Source organism: Copadichromis virginalis, linkage group LG15 (genome assembly GCF_057382275.1).
Source record: "Copadichromis virginalis isolate Kocher_CV1m ecotype Utaka linkage group LG15, C_Virginalis_male_GT1.1, whole genome shotgun sequence".
NCBI classification, from domain to species: domain Eukaryota; kingdom Metazoa; phylum Chordata; class Actinopteri; order Cichliformes; family Cichlidae; genus Copadichromis; species Copadichromis virginalis.
The window spans coordinates 15,436,087-15,456,606 of record NC_140632.1 but is presented as its reverse complement, the minus strand read 5'-3'; the positions used below and the strand labels follow the sequence as shown (position 1 = coordinate 15,456,606).

Sequence of the window (20,520 nt, the reverse complement as noted above, 5' to 3'; positions counted from 1 at the left end):
TGGTGGTTGTCATCCTCTCTTCCCAAGTTACACTTTTACGGTGTATGTAAAACCAATCATCTTTGCTTAATTCCTGCAGAAACTAGATCTAAGTGAAGATGTCGCAGGAGCCACCTTCATGGCAGCTGGCAGTTCTGCACCAGAGCTTTTTGCATCTGTCATCGGTACTCATGCATATACATACAAGCAGTATGTGCACCCACTCAGACGTTCCCAGATGGTCGGTGTCACCACTAATTCTGACTGGCTGCCTCCTTGTGTGCAGGTGTCTTCATCACCCACGGTGATGTGGGGGTGGGGACCATCGTTGGCTCAGCGGTCTTCAACATCCTATGCATCATTGGTGTCTGCGGGATCTTTGCTGGACAGGTGTGTGCGAGAGAGAGGAGTGACTTACTGCTGTGACTGTATCGTTCTGTTTATTTATAGACTGCAGAGCATCACATGTGTCGCATTTGAGGGGAAATGAAGCAATCTGCTTCAGTTTTCTTAGAACTGGTTTTAGTGAAAGTGGAGAACTAAACTGCAGGTGTAATCAGAAAGTGTTCTGCAAATATGTTAACTGTAACTCAAGAGATACTTTCTGTGAATTCTTAGGTGGTGATGCTGACCTGGTGGGCTGTTTTCAGGGATTCCTTCTATTACATCCTGTCTGTTGTGGCTCTGATTGCAGTAAGTTATTGCATGTGTTTATTAATGAGTACTTGCCATGACTGTGCTGTAATCAAAAAATAATTTCTTTTTATTTTTCAGTTCATCTATGATGAGAAGATAGTTTGGTAAGCTGTGCATTTAACCATATTTATAGTGAGGTTGTTTAAAGTTTTCCAACTTTCAGTTAGGACAGCTTTGCTTGATTCAGTTTGCAACAATCCTTTGCTGTTATACATTGGTGGTTGGTGTAGACAAAGGATGTCAAACATGAGGCCCAGGGGCCGGAATCGTCCCACTCCAGTCCGGCCTACTGGTAAATGTGAAGGAGAGCGTACAGTTTGGACTTTTAATTGTATTTTCATAGATTTTCCTGTTGTCTTACTCATGAAAACCTCGCCCACAGTCTTTCATATTACACCTTTTTTTTTTCATGTTGAAATTGCATTTCTATTCCTTATTTTGAAATATCGCTGGGATTCAATGTGCATCTAAACTTGATGGGATTTTTACTGGTCTAGGGATCAAAGTGCGCTGTATGTGTGATGCTGTAAAATGAGTTTGACGTCCCTGGTGTAGCTCCTCAGTACACCCATTATTTGCTTTTCTTTAAGACATCTTTCTTTTGATTAGCTTCCCCTCATAGGGCAGGTTTGAAAAGCAAGTGGGAGGGGCCGCTGTATTACAGTCATGTAATACCTCGAAGCTTTATAAGCTAAAACGTATAGCCTACTGAATTCCTATTTAACTTCTTATATACAAGTCGAGCCATTTTAATTTTATTCCTCATCCTGTCTCTCAATCAGGTGGGAGAGTTTGGTGCTGGTGCTCATGTATGCAGGATACATCCTCGTCATGAAGTGAGTCTTGCAAATTCTTCTTACAGCTGCTTTTGTTGAATCAGGCTGGAATCATGATAACACATTCTGCTTCACGCTCTTATGCACTAACAACCTGCATAACCAACCGTGCGTGCACAAATGAGCAGCGGATTTCCAGCTACTCGTATTGTCTGACTAGTGTTACAAGCTCATTCAACACGGGAGCTTTGTGGAGGAAAACTTGCTCAAATTACAATTAACAGTGTTAATGTGTCTAAATTTTAGCTTTATTTATAGGATGCTGTCTTGAGAAAAGGAAAGGAATCATAGGCATTTCAGATTTTGGAGTTCATTGCACTCAATTTTTGTCTTTCCAGACCAAAGTGAATAATGCCAACCAGGTTGTCCTCTGCTGCTTTCTCTGTCCAGCTGGTAATCTGTGTTACACTCAGCAGCAGTCTGCTCTCTCGCTGCCATAAGAGTTTAATCTCTCCCCCCCTCTGCAGTGGCTAAGAGCACAGGCTTAACCAGATCACTCCTTTTCTTTCTCATTTGGAGGAAAGAAGTGCTTACTCTAGGATATGCTGTCATGTTATTCCAGTTGAAATGGAATAAAGTGGGTTTTATATAGCACAGTCTGTGCACTGAGGTGACCTTGTAGTGCACAGCTGTGATTTTTCACAAGCAAGCTGCACACATGCTGCTAAATGACAGCATGGAGAAGTTAGGTGCATAAAATGTAAGAATAATAAATCACTATAAATACTTTAACATTTATAAGGATTTGTTAAATTAGATGTAATTAGTCATTTGTCCTTGAAAGCTAAGATTATGTTTAAAAGTTATTCAGTAGTTATGCACTATGGTATATTACACATATCAAGTATGTGCATGAGCTTGTAATTATATGCACAAAGCCTCTTTTTTCCTGTTGAATGTTTGAGAAAATGTCTTGCCCCGAACATGTGGTGTTTAACTAGAAGGGCTTTTTATTGATGTCCTCAGGTAGTCTTTTATTCCCATTCTGTCCTCAGAGTTCATTTGAGAGAGAAAAAGGCAACACAGAAAACACAATTTAAAAATTGAAAAACAAAAATGATACCCTTGGATCTTCTCTTGCAAACTGCAGCCTATAATCACAAACTATTTTAATTTTTAATGTTTCCAAAGGTGCTGAGGGGCTAGAGTAGCTCTTGTAATGCTGCCAGTGTAACCTCTACGCAAATTATGTTCAAAGGCAGCGGTGTTGTTTTTTTGATCCATTTTTATGTAATGGCACTCAAATGGTCCTGCTGAGAGTCTGAGGCTGAAAAGCTTGTTAATGCATTCTGGGGATATTTTCTTTCTCTCTTACGCCAATGCAGAGCAGCTCATTATGTATAATGTAATGTGCTGATATTTATTAGAAAGTGAGCCACCTGAGTTGTAAATTGTATAGGAGAAATAAGAGGATTATTCCGGCTAATTAATACGTGCTATATTTCAAACAAATTGGTGCCTTTCATCTAAAGCTGATAAACCCATTTGCAGATCAATCTTGTGACTTTTTTTTCTCTCCTGCACTATCTTTGATTCATGTATTATGTTTAATCTTTTTACTAGATTCAACTCCAGCATGCAGAAGTTTTTCATGGGAAAGTCAAACAAAAATGTGGCAAATGGCAACGCGGCAGCCAGCAGTGAGATGGAGGACGGTAATACTAGTTATGGCTATGTTTGGGATGACGACCCGTCATCGCCTTTACTTCCAGGTAAGGTTAATCAGACAGGCTGCATACCCATGACTAGTCTCTGCTAAATGAGAGACTGTATGTTGAAAAGGCAACAACGTGGTTAATCCTATGGAAGACTGTGGGTATTTCCTCCTGTTATAAAAGGGCTGTGGCTTTGATCTTTGCTTCCTTTTGGCTAACTAACCTGAAATGCTTCAGCTTCTGCTTTGTTCTTTTAAAAATATGCCCAGAACAGTAGTTAAACATGTTGTGAAATGAACTCATTTACAACTTGGTGGTTGGATGAGAAGATCAATATCACTCATAAGAATGTGAAGCTATAGCCTACAAACTAAAACTGCTAGCCAGTGGTCACATAGCCATCTGCCCTCTTTGTTCTTGTAAAACAGTAGGCTATCCCAGCTGTACCTACATTCACTCACCTTCCACTTCATTATTAACGCCTGTTCAGCTGCTTGTTAATGCAAATATTTAATCACAGTCACATAACAGCAAATTGATGCGTTTATGCGTGTACATGCGGTCAAGACGACCAAACGAGCATCAGAATGGTGAAGAAAGGATTTTCCCCACATTGGTTTTACAGAGACTGGAAAAGGAAATATCCAGTGAGCTACAGTTCTGTGATTTTTAAAAATGCTTTTTGGGTGTCAGAAGTCTGAGAATCGCCAGACTGCTTTGAGCTGATAGAAAGGGAACTGCAACTCAAATAACCGCTCATTAAAACCAGGGTTTGCAGAAGAATGTTAAATGTCACAGCCTGCTTCAGTAGTGTAGCTGACAATGTTCATCCCCTTATGAACAATGTACCCATCTCCTGGTGACTGCTTACATCAGGATACTGCACCATGTCACAAAACTCACGCCATCTCGAACTGCTCTCTTGAACATGTGTTCACTGTACTCAAATGGCTTCCACGGTCACCAGATCTCAGTCCCTTTGGGATGCGGTGGAATGAAGATTCATATCAAGGATATGCGGTCAAAAAACGGAAGCAACTCTGACTAGCAAGGTGTACACCAGTGGGTGGTGAGTTTATTTGGCATATAAACATGAGTGGAATCAAAAAGACATTTCACAAAATGTCAACTATTTCTTTTAATAATTCTTCAGAAGCACAACAAGCAAACTTCACAAGAGACGATTTGTCATGTCCAAAACCCCCCTCCAAAACTCATTTTCTCACTTCTCCTTTGGGTGATAACCAAGTGTAGCTTTTTAACAGGCACAAAATGAAGTTTTAAAAGGGCAACAACATAATAAAGTTCAAAAAAATCTTTTCAGATTAGTTTAATGTCACACAACATGTTTTAGGTCTCAAGGTTATTCTGGGAGAAAAATTTGTCTTTTAAATAATACCATTGGTGTCATGTTACAGTACTTTATAGCCACAGTCCTCTACTTCTTCCTTCTTTTTGAACTCTCAAAGGTTTTTAATTAGACATGTAACCCTTCTGAGAGACCTAACCTTTCCTACTTTGGCTGCATTAGTGCTAACATGCCTGTCTGTTTAGCCTTACTAAACTTTTTCTTGCTTGTTGTCAACAGTGTTGTGCTGCTGTGTGCCAGTTCTTTCTGCTTGCATACTACTTTTCTTCTGCTGATCTCTGGGGTGTAGACCCACTCGCTCCTGAAGTGGTAATGAATTTCACAAGAGGAAATGTTTATGCCAGCTCTGTTTACATATTTAATTTATGTGCATTCTTGCGTGTATAATAAGTCAAATTAAGGCTGAGTAAAACTAATAAGTGGACTGTAGAACTTTTAATTCCCCACACACTGAATCTTAGTACTAATTGCATGCAAAGACCAAATGTGGATTTGCTGGGTGCCAATAAAGCAGGCCGAGTTGAAGTCTGAAGCGGACTGTTTAACGTGTCGGCCAAATTACAGCTAGAGTTGAGTCAAAGGTTCCTGCGGTTACATGTTCAAAGATGCACCCTTTGAAATCAGTCTTGGTTGCTAGTTTTAAATATTTAAAAAAAATTTATTTTACAAGACAATATGGGAGAGCTATTTGAAGTTCAGTATCCAGAAATCATATGAACTGCACACTTATTTTAACCAACCCAGTTGCTGTGTAAAACTCTCCTGTCAATATTCAAGAAGCACGAAACACTTGGGAATCAAAGGGTTTTTGAACATCTCCTTTTCTCCACAAGCATTCCTCTTCTACCAAGTAACTTTGAGATTGAAGTCCAGGAAAGGCAAAAAATTCATATTTTTGTACTACGAGCATTTATGGAGAAGCGTTTGTAATGGGCCCTTGCTTTTCTAGCATGCGCCACACACATTCTTAGTGATAGTTTTACATTTTTTCCATCCATTTATATCTCCAAGAAATATCATAATGTGCAAAAACTAATGTAGGAAAGAGGAATGCTGATAGGATTCATCATTCCTAAGTGGTGATGCAAGAATCTGAATCGAAACAAGTTAAAAAAAAATAAAAAAAAATAAAAAAATTCAACTCTCAAAAACACAAATTCTTATTTTTCTTTTGCTAGGTAGTTTGCCTTGGAGTACACATTTTGTTACCATGGCAAACGGGGGTAGCCAGGAGGGCACCAACTGGTCTCTAGACGTGTCTGACTGAGGCGTCAGTAAATCACCAACTTGAGATCAGTTTCTATATAGCTTTATTGTAAGAGATAAGATAGAACTTTATTAATCCCTCGGGTGGGTTCCTCTGGGAAATTCGATTTCCAAAAAAGCACAGCACCGACAGAAGTTACAGAGTTATATATACACACACACACACACACACACACACACACACACACACACACACACACACACACACACGAAGGGGATAAATAGGAATAAAAATACAAGTGAATTGCACATTTCAAGTATTGAGTCTATTGCACTGTTGACTATTTACAAAAGTATTGCACAAAAGGTATTGCACAGTGAGGTGAAGAGGCACTACAGCTTAGTTGTTCCCTCCTTTGTCCTCCTGTTTCCCCTCCCTCTCCCCTCCAGAGAGGAGTTAAACAGTCTGATGGCGTGTGGGACAAAGGAGTTTTTAAGTCTGTTAGTTCTTGTCTTTGGGAGAAGCAACCTGTCACTGAACAGACTCTTCTGGTTGTTAATGGCCGTGTGCAGAGGATGCCCAGCATTGTCCATAATGTCCATCAGTTTCTTTAATGTCCTTTTCTCTGCCACTGTCACCAGAGTGTCCAGCTTCATGCCGACCACAGAGCTAGCCCTCCTGATCAGTTTCTCCAGCCTGGATGAGTCCTTCTTTGCTGTGCTGCTCCCCCAGCACACCACAGCATAGAAAAGTACTCCAGCAACCACCGACTGGTAAAACATCCTCAGGAGCTTCCTGCAGATGTTAAAAGACCTCAGCCTCCTGAGGAAGTACAGTCGGCTTTGGGCTTTTTTATACAGGTGCTGTGTGTTGCATGACCAGTCCAGTTTATTGTCCACCCACAGCCCGAGGTACTTGTACTTGTTGACCACCTCCACCTCCTCCCCCTCTATCTGAACCGGCAGTGGACCTGCTCTAGACCTCCCGAAGTCCACAACCAGTTCCTTAGTCTTTGAGGTGTTGAGTTGCAGGTGGTTTGTGTGACTCCATGCGACAAAGTTCCTCACCAGACTTCTGTACTCCTCTTCCTGATCATCCCAGATACACCCCATGATGGCTGTGTCGTCTGCAAACTTCTGAATGTGGCATAATTCAGAGTTGTAGCAGAAGTCAGAGGTGTACAGGGTGAAGAGAAGAGGGGACAGCACAGTTCCCTGTGGTGCTCCTGTGCTGCTGACCACTGTGTCAGACGTGATGTCCTTCAGCCTGACGTACTGTGGTCTGTCGGTGAGGTAGTCGGAGATCCAAGCGACCAGGCAGGGGTCCACCTCCATCCTGTTCAGTTTTTCTTGAAGCATACAGGGCCGGATGGTATTAAAGGCACTGGAAAAGTCAAGAAACAGGATCCTGACCGTGCCTTTTCCCTTGTCCAGGTGTGAGTGGGCTCTGTGTAGGAGGTACAGGATGGCATCCTCCACTCCGACACCCGCCTTGTATGCAAACTGTAGTGGGTCCTGGGCATGTTGTACCTGTGGTCGGAGGAGGTTGAGGAAGAGCCGCTCTAGAGTCTTCATAAGATGTGACGTCAGTGCCACCGGTCGGAAGTCATTCAGCTCATTGGGCCGGTTCTTTTTGGGGACCGGGACGATGCAGGATGTCTTCCATAGGGCGGGCACTCTCCCCAGTCGCAGACTGAGGTTGAAGACTCGTTGTAGCGGCTCCCCAAGTTCAGCAGCACACGCCTTTAGCATCCTAGGACACACCTTGTCTGGGCCTGCTGCCTTTCTGGGGCGAAGCTTCCTCAGTTGTCTCCTGACCTGATCCACTGTGACACTGGGAGATGTTTGGGAAGAGGGGAGGGGGGGAGATGTCTTGCTGCTGAGAGAGGGATTGGAGGAGGGGGGTGTCATGGTGTCAGGAAGGGGGGGAAGCGAGGGAGGTAGGAGAGTGGGGATTGGACTCTGTAGTGAAGGTGAGGGTGGGGGGGTTGTGGGCTGGTCAAACCTGTTGAAGAAGTTGTTGAGTTCGTTTGCCTTCTCCACAGTCCCCCCCACTGTGCTTTTCTTGGTGTTGTGGCCTGTGATGGTTTTCACACCATTCCAGACCTCCCTCATATTGTTCCTCTCCAACTTCTGCTCCACCTTCCTCCTGTAGGTGTCCTTTGCTTCCCTCAGGCAATGTGTAGTTTCACATTGGAGAATTTTGTATACAATTTTATATAAAACTTTCATCTCTGTAAATCCACTTAAATATGATTGGATAATCTAAAAAGTTGAGTTGAATTGTCTGAGAAATATCAAATTTGGCATTTTCTTACAGTCTACCCATTTGAAGCGAATTGAACTGAACTGTATGTGCTAAGATTGGCATCCTGGTGCTCCAAACCAACAATGTTACCTTACAATTGGATTCAGAGAAGCACTTACCCTGTCACTGAGAGAGCAGGTGACATAAAGGCACCAACAGAAAAAGATGGCTTGAAAGAAATGATGGATTTTTCGAAAAGGAAGGCATCCAGATTTGTAGATGCAAGGTATTCCTCATCTTGGGATGGTTTTACTTGATATATTTGACATCTAACTGCCTTCACACTGATTGGGGAGTGGTAGAATAATAATATGGTCTAGTGCAGCTCTGTTTGACACTAATTAAATGGCAGCTTAGCTCTCAGTAATGCTTTATTTTGGCTTGGAAGTCTCGAGACTACAAATTTATATAGCAGATGGTTTTTTTTTTGTTTTTATTTTTTATTTTTATTTTTTTAATATGCTGTAATGGTTTGGGCCATTATTGGTTTGTCTTGTATTTATTGCTGTAATGTGTGCTTCTACCCCTTTAGTCAAGCCTAGCAAAGCTTACAGCCGCGGCTCTGTGGTGATGGTGGATGAGATCATGAATGCAAGCCCTTCAAAGTTCAGGTTCCCAGAGGCTGGCCTCCGTGTCATGGTGACCAGCCATTTTGGACCCAAGACCCGCCTGCGCATGGCCAGTCGCCTCATCATTACAGAGGTACAGCTGGCCGTTGGTGCGCCAGTAACTAGATTTAGCTGCCTTTTACAGGTTAAAGGTGGGAACTATTTTCAGCTTTGTGTTTCTAAGAAGGCCTGAAGGGTTTTATGTCATCATACACTTACATAATTTTATTGTACAACTAGAGGAACAAAATCAATTTTAAAAGCAGAAGTAGTAGCACGTTCGCTCATGTGCTCTTTGACTTAGTTTGTTTCTTTTGAAAGCGCCAGAAGTTGGTGCAAGCTGCCAATGGTGTGGAGACACAAGTGATCGACGGGAAGGTTGAAATCGAGAATGGAAACGTGCCAGAGGACAAACCCAGCGAGGTGGTGGAAAATGACACCATCTCACCTTTTCATATTCCAAGTACGTGCTTGATGTATTTCTTTGATGAACGCGTGTAATTGGGGACACACAGACATGCCAGTCATATTTCAAAACTTGCTATGCAGCCTCCTGTAGGTATAGATTTTTAAAAACTAGAGGTGCTGTTGGTGCTTAGAGGAATGCTTAGTTGGATGGCGCTGCTCAGTCTGCTCAAGAATTTATTTCTGCTTCGGCAGTTATTGATGTCCTTGCTTAAATTGGGCAGTAGGTTCTTGTATACCAACTAATGATTATCCTCTTTGACATCTCTAAGCAGGGCTGCCCTTTTATCAGTCAGTGTCTGCTCATGTGAAAAGACTGAATCTGATTATCCTGATTTATCATGAAACGGACGAATCTAAGTGGGTGGAATTGGTGTTGCATCTTGTTAGATTATAAATGACATGGAAGAGTAAAGGTTTTGGTGCTTTAAGGCACACTGAAATCTTTTTCCTCAAAATGGAGTGCTCTGTCAGTATGAGAGCTTCATTTAAAAAAGAAATGAAGCTTGATGCTCTGTGTTTGTGGTAAATGACAGATGAGGCAACATGTTTATGTTCACTAGTAAAACCAAAGAGGAACTGAATACAAATGGAGCTACAGTTTTGACAGTCATTTTCAGTGTGACCTTAAGCTGAATAATTCGCAGTTGCAGACTGTTTAGGCTGTACGTGTAACAGTCTTCATATAACGCTGTAAGTGATGTGTATTTCTAAGTATACCACAAATAATTTGAAGGTCAAAGCAAAAAATGACCGAATTCACCGAAAGGTGTAAACATTTGAAAAAAGGCCAGGAAAAAACATTAAACGGAATGGATTTGTTTTTGTTGGCATGTGATGCTAAAGCTAATAATTATTTTTCATTTTTTATAAATGAAGCCTGGCCAAAATAAATTGACAATTTTGATCTCTTGCTGTTGTTTCACTGCAGGGGGTATAGGCAGTAAGTTTAAGTGGCTGATCTCGTGGCCTCTGCTCCTGCTGCTGTTCTTTACGGTCCCAAACTGTGCCAAGCCTCGCTGGGAGAAATACTTCATGCTCTCTTTCATCCTGTCTACTGTCTGGATTGCAGTCTTCTCCTACTTTATGGTCTGGATGGTGAGTGTAATATTTGTATGCCAAAGATCATTTGCAAAGCACAAAGTGAAACATTTTAATTTTGCTTGACTGCTGCTGAAGTAATTATTTGATTAAAAAAACCAAACTGTTAAATATGAAAGCAGAAAAGTGAAAATTGGTGTAAACTGTGTTTTATGTAATTGAAAGTGGAATTTCTATTGCTGTGGGAAAATAAAACGCAAAGAAATTTAAGCCCCCATTATGGGGTGAAATGGTGGAGAGTGGAAGCCCAAAACATTCTCCAAATCCAGTCCAAATTAAATATGATGAATCACAGCAGCATAAATTGCAACCATGAAGGCAGCTACAAAAGCAAATAGGGTTACTTAGAGTTTACTTTTTTAAAGTCCTGTTTTAAGCTGAGGCTTTCAGTAGCCTGCAATCCATAAATTCGAAAGGTTTCCATTTGGATAAGACTGCTGTCACCCCTTTTTAATACAACACAACTATGCTATGAGAATAGAGGCGTTTTAAATTGTATTTTAACCTAAAAATGTCTTGGACTACCCTTACATGCTAGCTTTGAATGGCTTCTTGCTAGCTTGGTCAGCAGCAATCTAACACTTGCAATCCAAGGAACATAGATACAAGATGATGCTCCGATTTCATTTGGGGAGCTGATATTTTTTATGTATATATTTTACAAAGGCTAAAAGTTAAGCAAACACTACTGGTTATATTAACTGTTCTTGCCATGTGTCTAGCTACCATATAAGCAACAGCATAGTCAACTGAAATCATTCCTAACAATGTTGAACGGACTGAAGATTCATACTAAGGTTCAACATATTTTTTGACATTTATCTTTTGTCTTGCTTTGTGTTGCCATTTGTTGAGCACTGCCTCCCACGTATACTTTCAGGTGACCATAATCGGCTACACTTTGGGAATTCCTGATGTTATCATGGGCATTACTTTCTTGGCGGCAGGAACCAGCGTCCCAGACTGCATAGCTAGTCTCATCGTGGCTCGGCAAGGTATTTTCACCTCTTCTGTGGTTTTTAAACGGGCTCAAGTTTATTCATATAAGGGCTCTTTTCCAATCCTAAAAGCAGCTGCTCTGCCTGCATTACACTTAACCATAATTGATGTTGCCAGTGCCACCCCTCTCATGTGAATGCACAGTGAAAACCCTGATAACTTATCTTGATTAACTTACCCCAAGTTTGGCTATGAGGATAATGGAAAGATTGCCTGAGTATTTTTTGAAATTGCTTTGTAGAACAGTCCTCTGGTATACAGAGCAGTATATGTTAAACTTGATTACTACAAGGTGCCCAAATGATTGTAGAGTTGAATATGAGGCAATCTGTGGAACAGTGTACAGTGAATTATGTAACAAAGTGATCACAAATCTACAAAAATGACTGTCTAGACATCAGCCTCATTGAAATGCTGTTTATCTATGAATGCCTGGAAACCTCAATGAACCGAAGCAATGCTGCAAAGACTTGTGAAGTTTTTCCAAATTCTGCTTCTTCATTTGTGTTTTTGTTAAAAATGACTGTGCATTATGTTGGTTGCTTTTACCTAATTTTAAGACCTAAAGAGGACTTTTTACCATGACAGTATATTGAACATACAAGAAAATTTGAATAAGCATTTGCTAGCAACATGCATCAAAACCACTGTGCTACATGACCTCATCTCACCTCTCAGAGAAAGCATCAGGGTTCCTGGATTGTCAATAAGTTGTTTTTGTTTTTTTGTTTTTTTTAATTGGGTTTGAAGAAAGCTCTAAATTCTTTGCATTTTTTGTTGTTGTGAAATGTCATTGTTAAATTGAAATATTTGCCCTTGCATTCAGTCACAATGATGAATCCATCCCCATCTGCACTTAAGGGCCCAGTCCTGCCTCTGATTTATTTTGGGGTTTCCTCAAACGCACAACCCCGTGAGCAACTTTTCCAGTGCTGTTACCCTTCTCAACTTTTTGAAAAAAACATGCTGCTCAGATATAGAATTGACACTTTTGTAAATATAACATCTTTAACATTTAGTTTTTACATTGATGCTTAATATGTCCCCCCTTTCTTTTAAAAAGGATGTAATCTATTTACATGTAGAATTGTATGAAACCCACAGATGGAAGCTGTATGTGTTGCATGTATACAGGCGTGAATTTAGAAATGCAAAGCTGGAAATACTGCTTTTTTTTTTTTTGTTAAATAGCTAGATATAGGAACTAGTGCAGTATATGTTCAAAGCTGTCAGTTGTCTTTTATGTACATAGACACAAGGTTTTTTTTTTTTCCCAAGTGGAGAAGTACTCAAGATCACAGAAACAAGAGGAAATAGTACAGCGCTGTTTATAGATGTTACTCTGCAGGCATGCGTCACTGCTGAATAAGGTTAGGGCCCTTGTGAATACCAGAAGCTACAGAACAGCAGAATTGTTGGAAGTGAAGCATTTTTATTTTACCCAAAAGTCTAGAAGAGAAAACTTAAGTTTTTAAACAACTTTGTTTGGTCTCTTTTCTTGCAGGTTTGGGAGACATGGCAGTGTCCAATACCATTGGCAGTAATGTCTTTGATATTCTAGTGGGACTTGGGGTTCCCTGGGCGATGCAGACCATGTGCGTTAACTATGGATCAGTGGTGAGAGGCTAGTTTGCTCTACAAGAGTTTGTACTTGATCGTTTCTGTTCTATTAAATGGATGAAACCACCAAAATCCAGGTGAATCGTGCACATGAGTCTTCTTTGTGTTTCAGGTGATGATTAACAGTCAGGGGCTGCTTTACTCAGTGGTGCTTCTCCTGGGCTCTGTGGCCCTCACGGTGAGAATAAAATGCTTACATGTTGTGTTCACACGTTGCTCTCTTCTAGAAAGATGATCTAGTTAATTGCTGTACATGTTTTAAATAAAACTGAAGTAATATTACAGAATTAAGATCGCACTTCGGTTAGTGTTGTCTCTGTTCTGTGATAATTGGTTCATTCAATATTTAGAATTCTACAATGTGATAACCTTGTGCTGCATTTGGCAATAATTTGAAATTTGATATCCTTTGAAAATTCTGAGCTCCAGTCAGACACATTCATAAATTTCACAGTGTGACATCAAATATACATGAGTCCCCACACAGCAATAGCAGTATCACTTGTGCACAGCAGAGTTCTGGCTGTTGGTGCGTGTGTGTCTTTTTCCACTTTAGCACATTTTATGTTAGTAATCGTCAGCATGCACATGTAAACAAATACATAATCATGAGTGGAAATCGTTGCAGTGAGTAAACAAAGGAAAGAGTGGAAACTAGAGCTCTATTTGCTTAATGGTGAGCTTTAAACACTGATCAGGTGTAGACGGTGTAGATTGTTTCTTTACTGTAGTGCCAGCAAAAAAATACAACTTTCTGTTGGTGAAACTTAATTGGTTTTGTTTAAACAGATAATGCTGCTACATAAATGAGAAATTTCGTTTTCATTTTATCTGGTAGAGAAACTGATTTTGAAATTCTTTTTCTCATGCTCAGGATTCAGTAACGAGCCTTTTGATGTTTTGTGTGTGTGTGTGTGTGTGTGTGTGTGTGTGTGTGTGTGTGTGTGTGTGTATACACAGGTGCTGGGGATCCACTTCAACAAGTGGCGGCTGGATTTAAAGCTGGGCGTGTACGTCCTCGTCCTGTATGCCGTTTTCCTCTGCTTCTCTATCATGATAGAATACAACGTCTTCACTTTTGTCAACCTTCCCATGTGTATGGAAGAGTAGAGCACAGCAGCATGCCTCGAATACCAAAACCTCAAGGCTCCCATAGCAACCCTCAATTTTCTTTTCTACAATAACACGGACCTATCAGCAGACTGTTCTCCTCCTCCTTTGCACTCTCTTCTTTGTAATCCTCTTGTCCCAAATATGAATCTAATTTACTTACGAGGCAGTAAGCTGTAAGAATGGATGCCGTTGTACGTCTCAAATTTGTCTCCTTGTCACACAGTGCCGGTCCTTAATGCCCGTTATTTGGGGCATTGCCTGTTACTGCAGTAAAGTATTTAGTTCCTCTGTGCGCCTGCTATCTTTCTACCCATCTAGCATGCCTTTAGATGTTGGGGACCTTCAGAAATCATAAGTGCCCCTGTTAATTGTTGGTGTGTTTTCAATGTTCACGTTGTAGAGATTCACACACCATTTCCAAAGCCTTTCCACAAACCAAAAGAGTCTGTCGAGGAAAAAGGAAGGAAAAAAAAAAAAAATTAACAAACCACAAACCTTGATCCCAATCTAAACCCTCACAGAGAGCTTTCCTTAAAGTAATTCCTTAAAGATTTACCAATTACCCAAGAACCCAAAGACTCACTCGCTCTTCAGCTTTCTGGAGGAGGGTCTTGTCCTTGGCAGCTCCCCTCCTCCAGCTTGGACCTGACTCTCCTGGCATGGCCTTTGGCATGAGGGAGCAGCTACAGTTAGTGCTACACTTCACTCACTTGCCATGTGCAACTCCCAACCCTCTTCTGCTTGATCAAATGTTTGTTTTCTTAAAAAAAAAAAGACCTTTTTGTCTGGACACTTTGTGTCAAGTTGTATCACAGTCCAGATCCGATGACTGTGAGAGGTGTTATGCATATGCAGCACTGCACAATGTAAATTTGTAAACACTTTTTTTGTATTTTTTTTCAAAACAAGGTTTTGTTTAGTATGAAATACAGAAGAGAGCTTGTTGCAAATATTGGACATTGCCTGTTTTTCACTGAAACAAATTGCACATGGAAATGCTTTTTGTTGCTTTCTGCTGTAAGGAGATTTGACCACTCAGAGGTACTGGCTGGCAGTGGCGACTCCACTCCAGCTTTATTTTAGTTTAGCAATGTGTCAATCCACTTTTCCCTCCGCACAAGTTCAGAAAGACAAACGGACGACTGGCTCCACATCTGATCTTTCTCATCAGGTGGCGTTCTCATTTTGAGACTGCATCCGCATGAAGATATTTGTTCCAAAAGAGAACCAAACAGAAAATGCAAAGAAACCAGATGGTTCTCAACACTGTCTGCTATATCACCTTCTGGCCAGTAGGGACTACTGCAGCTCCTCTTCCCAGGGCAGAGGGGGGCAACCACAGCTGTCAGTTATCAGGGAAACACAGAGGTGGAGATGGTGATGGTCTCTTGATTTTGAGTTACATGTAGATACTGCACTTTAACAGCCGTCCTCTCATTCTGAATAAACTAGTGCTTCCTTATGTGCGTGTGTATGTTCAGTGTAAGTGTCCGTGTGACTGTGTGCGTGTGTGCCAGAGAACATTGAGTGCATGTGTGCGGGCCCACGCTACATTTCTCACACCGGACTCGAAAACAGACCGGGACCTCGTTAACAACATGAGCACACCTGTCTGCAGTGCATGCTGGGACATCTAAAGCAGCTCCTCCACAGCACAGCGAAAGGCTGAGGGCCTCTGGGCATGTCAACGGATGCCGCCCTGCCCACTTTTACAAAAAACGGCAGCTACTAGCCACACTGCAATCCAGACATTTTGACATCATGCAAAAATGCCTGTGAGGAGTCCGCAAGTGAGGCGCAGAGACTTAAAAACTATGTTCGTGGAGAGTGTTAAGTGTTGAAAATATCCCTCTGCCCCATTGTTGGCAGCAGGCACTTGTATATGCAATCTCAATGTAAAGAATTTGTGACAGAAGGACCCCCTCCCCCCTGCAAGAATGCCATATAAGGATGGAGGGGGGAACCTTGAAGATGTGATGTCAGTTTGTCTACTAGTACTTGATGTGTGAGCTCACAAGTGTGTTTGTGACAGCTGAGGAACTCGGTGCAAAGGGTGGAAGTGTCTGGAGCAGTGGCTTTGTGGGTAGTCTGGTGTCTCCTCTTACACACAATCCTTTGTCGTCTTTCGCCACTCGCATTAACTCCTCGCCAACCCTGGCTCGAGGAGATCGGGGGCAGCAGCGAACATGGGATGGTGGCATGAATGGCTTTTCTCAGTTGTTGTCGTTTTTTGTTTTTTTTTTTTTGTTTTTTTTTTTTTGTTGTTTTTTTGGTCCCCCCCCCCCCATTAAATTCCAGAGTGAGAGCAGGCTTTAAAGGATTTTTTTTTTTTTCTCTTAAAGAATTTAAAAAATAAAAGTCAGACCCACCCCAAAAGCTGCTAGTCTGTCAGGGTTCAATGACTGTGGATCAGCTGGAGGTGACCACACAGGGAGTCCGCCAATCACCTACCCTTGTACAACAATCCTCTGACCCTCCCAACACTTTTAGTGGCAACTCTGTACATATATACATAGCCGCTGTTTTCTTTTAATTTATATTTTTTATGCTTTCTTTGAAGAAGGCATATTTGTACTGTACTTGGGTTGATTCGGAAATTTTTTTTTTTTTTTCTTTTTCTGTGTATAGTCTTTGCCCACTTAAGTGGGCAAGGGCGCACCAGGGTTAAACAGCTCATCTGTTTGTTGGACACGGCGTACATTCTCATTAATTTTCTGTTTTATTTTTTATTTTTATTTTTTTGTTTTTGTTTTTTTTATTTATTTATTTTTTTAAATGGAGGAAGTTGGGGGGGGGGGGGGATGAAAGTAGACTTCAGAGGCCATATTTGTTGTAGCTCTGCGAAAATCCAGATTGTATGGAAATCCTGTGGGGGGGGGGACATAAGTGCACAAACTTTCAGGCACACATTTAACAGACTGAGACGGCTTGTGTATTTGACTGAATGCGACCTGATGCACTGTGAGCTCAATGTGACGTGGGAGTTGTTTGTCAAGAGTAATAATGATTACAAATATATTTAATGTAAAGTTAGTTACAAAACATTACTGAGGACATCTGTATAACTTATATGAATGTATTGTCTTGCTATACTGGACATATCCAACCAATGCATTTTACTGTAAAGCAATAATGTGAGGAAAAAAATAATAAAATGGCAAAATAATAATTCCTGTACATTTGTCTCAGAAGTTACTGTTTGTGAAATGCGTTAATTAAATGAAGCCACTTGTACATGTACCTGATGCTTGTTCTGTTTCTCACCGCATGAACTCAAATTTCAAATTAAGGGGCCTTTTGCCTGTTTGTACCCACTGTTCAGTAAATTAAGTGGTGCTTCTGTGAACCTTTTTCTTATGTGCCCACTCATAAGAGAGTGCAGCTAGGACATGAGCCACTGGACAGAACAGTAGTAGTTTGAATGAGGTAGATTGCAAGCAGCTACAACAGTTTCCTTGTTATATTATTTCAGGATTTTACAAATCACAAGGCTTGGATTACTCATTCTGTGGAAAATTAATACTTGCATATACTCCCCTGATATTTAGCAAAAATGTATTTTACAGTATTGTCCCAATTTTGGTCAGGTGCTAACATCCTGCAGAGCCTGCACACAGTGAAGGGATAAATCACTATCTGGAAAAATGGGCCGAACAGAAGTAGTTTTACTTGTCTGCTTGTATCGGGTGTCAAGATGACCTAATACGAGCATGTTAATGATGACCCGCTGTAAAGTCCTTGTAGTAGTAATAATAATAATGGATTGCATTTATATAGCGCTTATCACACACTGGTGATGATACTGGTTGTACTGAGGATTTCCACTTTATTTTATACTGTATTCCCGTAATGATTATTTCTGAGAAACTAATTCACCTAGATTTTCAGCTGTATACTCATGAGCTAATTTGTTAGGTACACTTTATCTGGATCACCGCTAGTACTAACTTACACCCCCTTTGCCTTCAGAACTGCCCCAGTTCTGCATAAATTCAACAAGGTGCTGGAAACATTTCAGAGATTTTGGTCCATGTTGAGATGATGGCATCCCACATTTGTTGCAAATATGCCATCTGGACATCAATGATGTGAAGCTTCCATTCCACCACACCAACCAGTTTTGAGATGATTAGAGTTTTGTGGCATACTGCATTATTCTGCTGGAAGCAGCCATTAAAAGATAAGTACGCTGTGGTCATAATGGGATGGACACGGTAGGCGACAACACTCAGCAAGGCTGTGGCTTTTAAATGGTGCTCAGTCGGTACTAAGGGGACCACAGCGTGCCAGGAAAATATTCCTCACACCAGGAGCCTGAACAGTTGATACAGGCATGATGGAACCGTGCTTTCACATTTATGCCAAATTCTGACCCTACCATCTTAATGTCGCAGCAGAAACTCATCACGCAGGCAAATTTCCGATGTTCAATTCGGTGAGATTGTTTAAATTGTAGATTTAGTTTCTTCTTAGCTGATGGGACTGGTACTCAGTGTGGCCTTTCACTGTTGTAACCCATTGGCACAACACTGAGAGATACTCTTCTGCTCAACTTTGTTGTAGCAAGTTGTTATTTGAGTTTCTGTTACCTTCCTCTCAACTCAAAGCACTCTGGCATCAACAAGGCATTTTAACTCAGAGAACCGTTGCTCATTGGATACTTTCTTTTTTCTGACCACTTTCTGTAAACCCAGGAGATGGTTATGTGGGAAAAGCCGAGCAGGTCAGCAGTTACTAAAATTCCTAATCCAGCCCATCTGGCGCCAGCAACCATGCCAATTTCAAAGACACTTAGAGTTGTGGTCAGAAGTTTGCCCAGTTCATATTTTAGAAAGTTATTGAAGTTGTATGCTGTACAAGAGATCTAGCCCAGAGAAAGAACAGTTCAAAGAAATTAGCAAAAGCCCAAATTCACCATGACCTTCATGCCCTTGATGTGTGTCTGTAAACTTCTACTCATAATTTTCTATCACCTTTCTTTCCCACTCTGATGCTTGGTTTAACCCTCATCAGATCACATCGAGTTTCACATGTTTTTGCATTTACTGGTATTTGTTCTGGAAGATGTCTTATTTCTAGTTAAGGTTTGGAAAGTTTGCATAAAATGATTTTCCAGTAATTCATTTTAATTTCTTGGTATAAGATTTAATTAACTGGAAGTGACAGCACTTGAGGACGATTTCAGACTTGCTGAATCAATCACATTTTCCCCTTAAACCAAGAGCCAATTGTATAAGTGCAGTTTCCACAGTTAACATATATAATGATTCTTTCTTGTTCAAAAACCCCTCAAGATAAAAGTAGACTTTTTCTGTAGTTCTCATAGCTGCTGTTGCACAACCACGATTAATGCTCTTTTAAACAAAAGTGGTCGTCTGGAGAAAAAAACCTCTTTATTATTCCGGCTACATCACTATGGCTTGATTGCATTCTCAATTATTACATCTTACTCACTGATGTTCCTCACTACAGAATTCACAGTTTTTTAATTAAGTTCCAGCATCTTCCAGTCACATCAGCAGTTGATAAATTCACACTCAATCAACCCTCAAAGTAATAACATGCAACAATACTCTTTATTTTGGGATATGTGTTCAGACAGAAAGCAAATAAATCATCTGCTACTTGGTTGAAGCATCCCTGCAAAGAATCGCTAAATGAATGAGTCCCACTTCTGATATAGATGTAGCTGCTGCAGCGTGTGTTTCTCCTTCAGTGAATGACGAGTAATGATTTATTGGTCATCACTTGAAACTTGTCTTGTGGGATAATCAAGCTGAAGAGGGCTGTACTTATTAAGACAGGGTGATTGCAAACAATGTGTTATTTACAATGACAGCTGGCAACATGTGAAGAGTCCATTGAGCGGCGAGTGACGGGGAAAAAACCATTTTGATTGTATCTCTCCTCCATTAATCTGGAGTTACAGTCAGTAGCACCAGTAGGGGGCAATGTTGCAACAGGATTTATGTTTCAGTGCCACCAACAAACTTTGCAAAACAGAAGCTCAGGATAAACTGACATAGAGCTCTTCTCCCCCCAGTGAATTAGACTTTGGCACTCTATGATATAAAGTTTCAGTTATCAAATTGTGACAAAGTCACACAATGAGTGCCTTCCATCACAAAAAATATACTGCGCATCATTTGTTAATGATGGATGTCGATAACCTTCTTCATCCAGACGGACAGCCATCTGGTGAGGCCAGCAAGGCCCATGCAGGCGACTGGTGCTTCTCCCTAATGAGCCACCTCTTGGCTACCCTACTACAGTTAACAAGCTCCTCTGTCAGCCGTGATCTTGTGCACTGATGAGTTCCCTCTTTGCCCCCTAACAAGCCCGTTTGGGCAGCTACTCTGTGTCTCCCCTGAATGCCGGCTTAGCTCTCCTTCGCCATTTGCTGTGCCACATTTAGAGTCAAGGCCCACGCATCCTGGCCTTGACATATACAGCACCATAATCCTGCTTTGAAAAGTTGTTTATCTGTTCACCCGCCGCCTCCACAGCTATAGTTTGGGGACATTTTCTTTCCTTGTTTGTGCTTTGCCAGTATTTTTGACACCAT

The 20,520-nt window shown here is 41.1% G+C and overlaps 1 protein-coding gene across 4 annotated transcripts in view; it reads left to right on the top strand.

Moving 5' to 3' along the window:
• The window catches only part of slc24a4b (solute carrier family 24 member 4b), a 33,566-nt gene extending 18,149 nt beyond the window's left edge, over positions 1-15,417 (top strand). For 2 of the 4 annotated variants that reach the window (XM_085432143.1, XM_085432145.1), the window contains exons 5-17: positions 80-164; positions 266-369; positions 598-672; positions 754-779; positions 1,458-1,511; positions 3,075-3,166; positions 8,582-8,751; positions 8,979-9,120; positions 10,054-10,220; positions 11,104-11,218; positions 12,727-12,839; positions 12,955-13,020; positions 13,803-15,417. In XM_085432143.1, coding sequence (XP_085288269.1) covers positions 80-164; positions 266-369; positions 598-672; positions 754-779; positions 1,458-1,511; positions 3,075-3,166; positions 8,582-8,751; positions 8,979-9,120; positions 10,054-10,220; positions 11,104-11,218; positions 12,727-12,839; positions 12,955-13,020; positions 13,803-13,952 — 1,359 coding nt within the window. In that variant the 3' untranslated portion in view covers positions 13,953-15,417. Of the gene's footprint in view, positions 1-79; positions 165-265; positions 370-597; positions 673-753; positions 780-1,457; positions 1,512-3,074; positions 3,224-8,581; positions 8,752-8,978; positions 9,121-10,053; positions 10,221-11,103; positions 11,219-12,726; positions 12,840-12,954; positions 13,021-13,802 lie in introns of all 4 variants that reach the window. The other 2 variants (XM_085432142.1, XM_085432144.1) reach the window with 2 other exon arrangements.
• Positions 15,418-20,520: the final 5,103 nt, after the last annotated feature.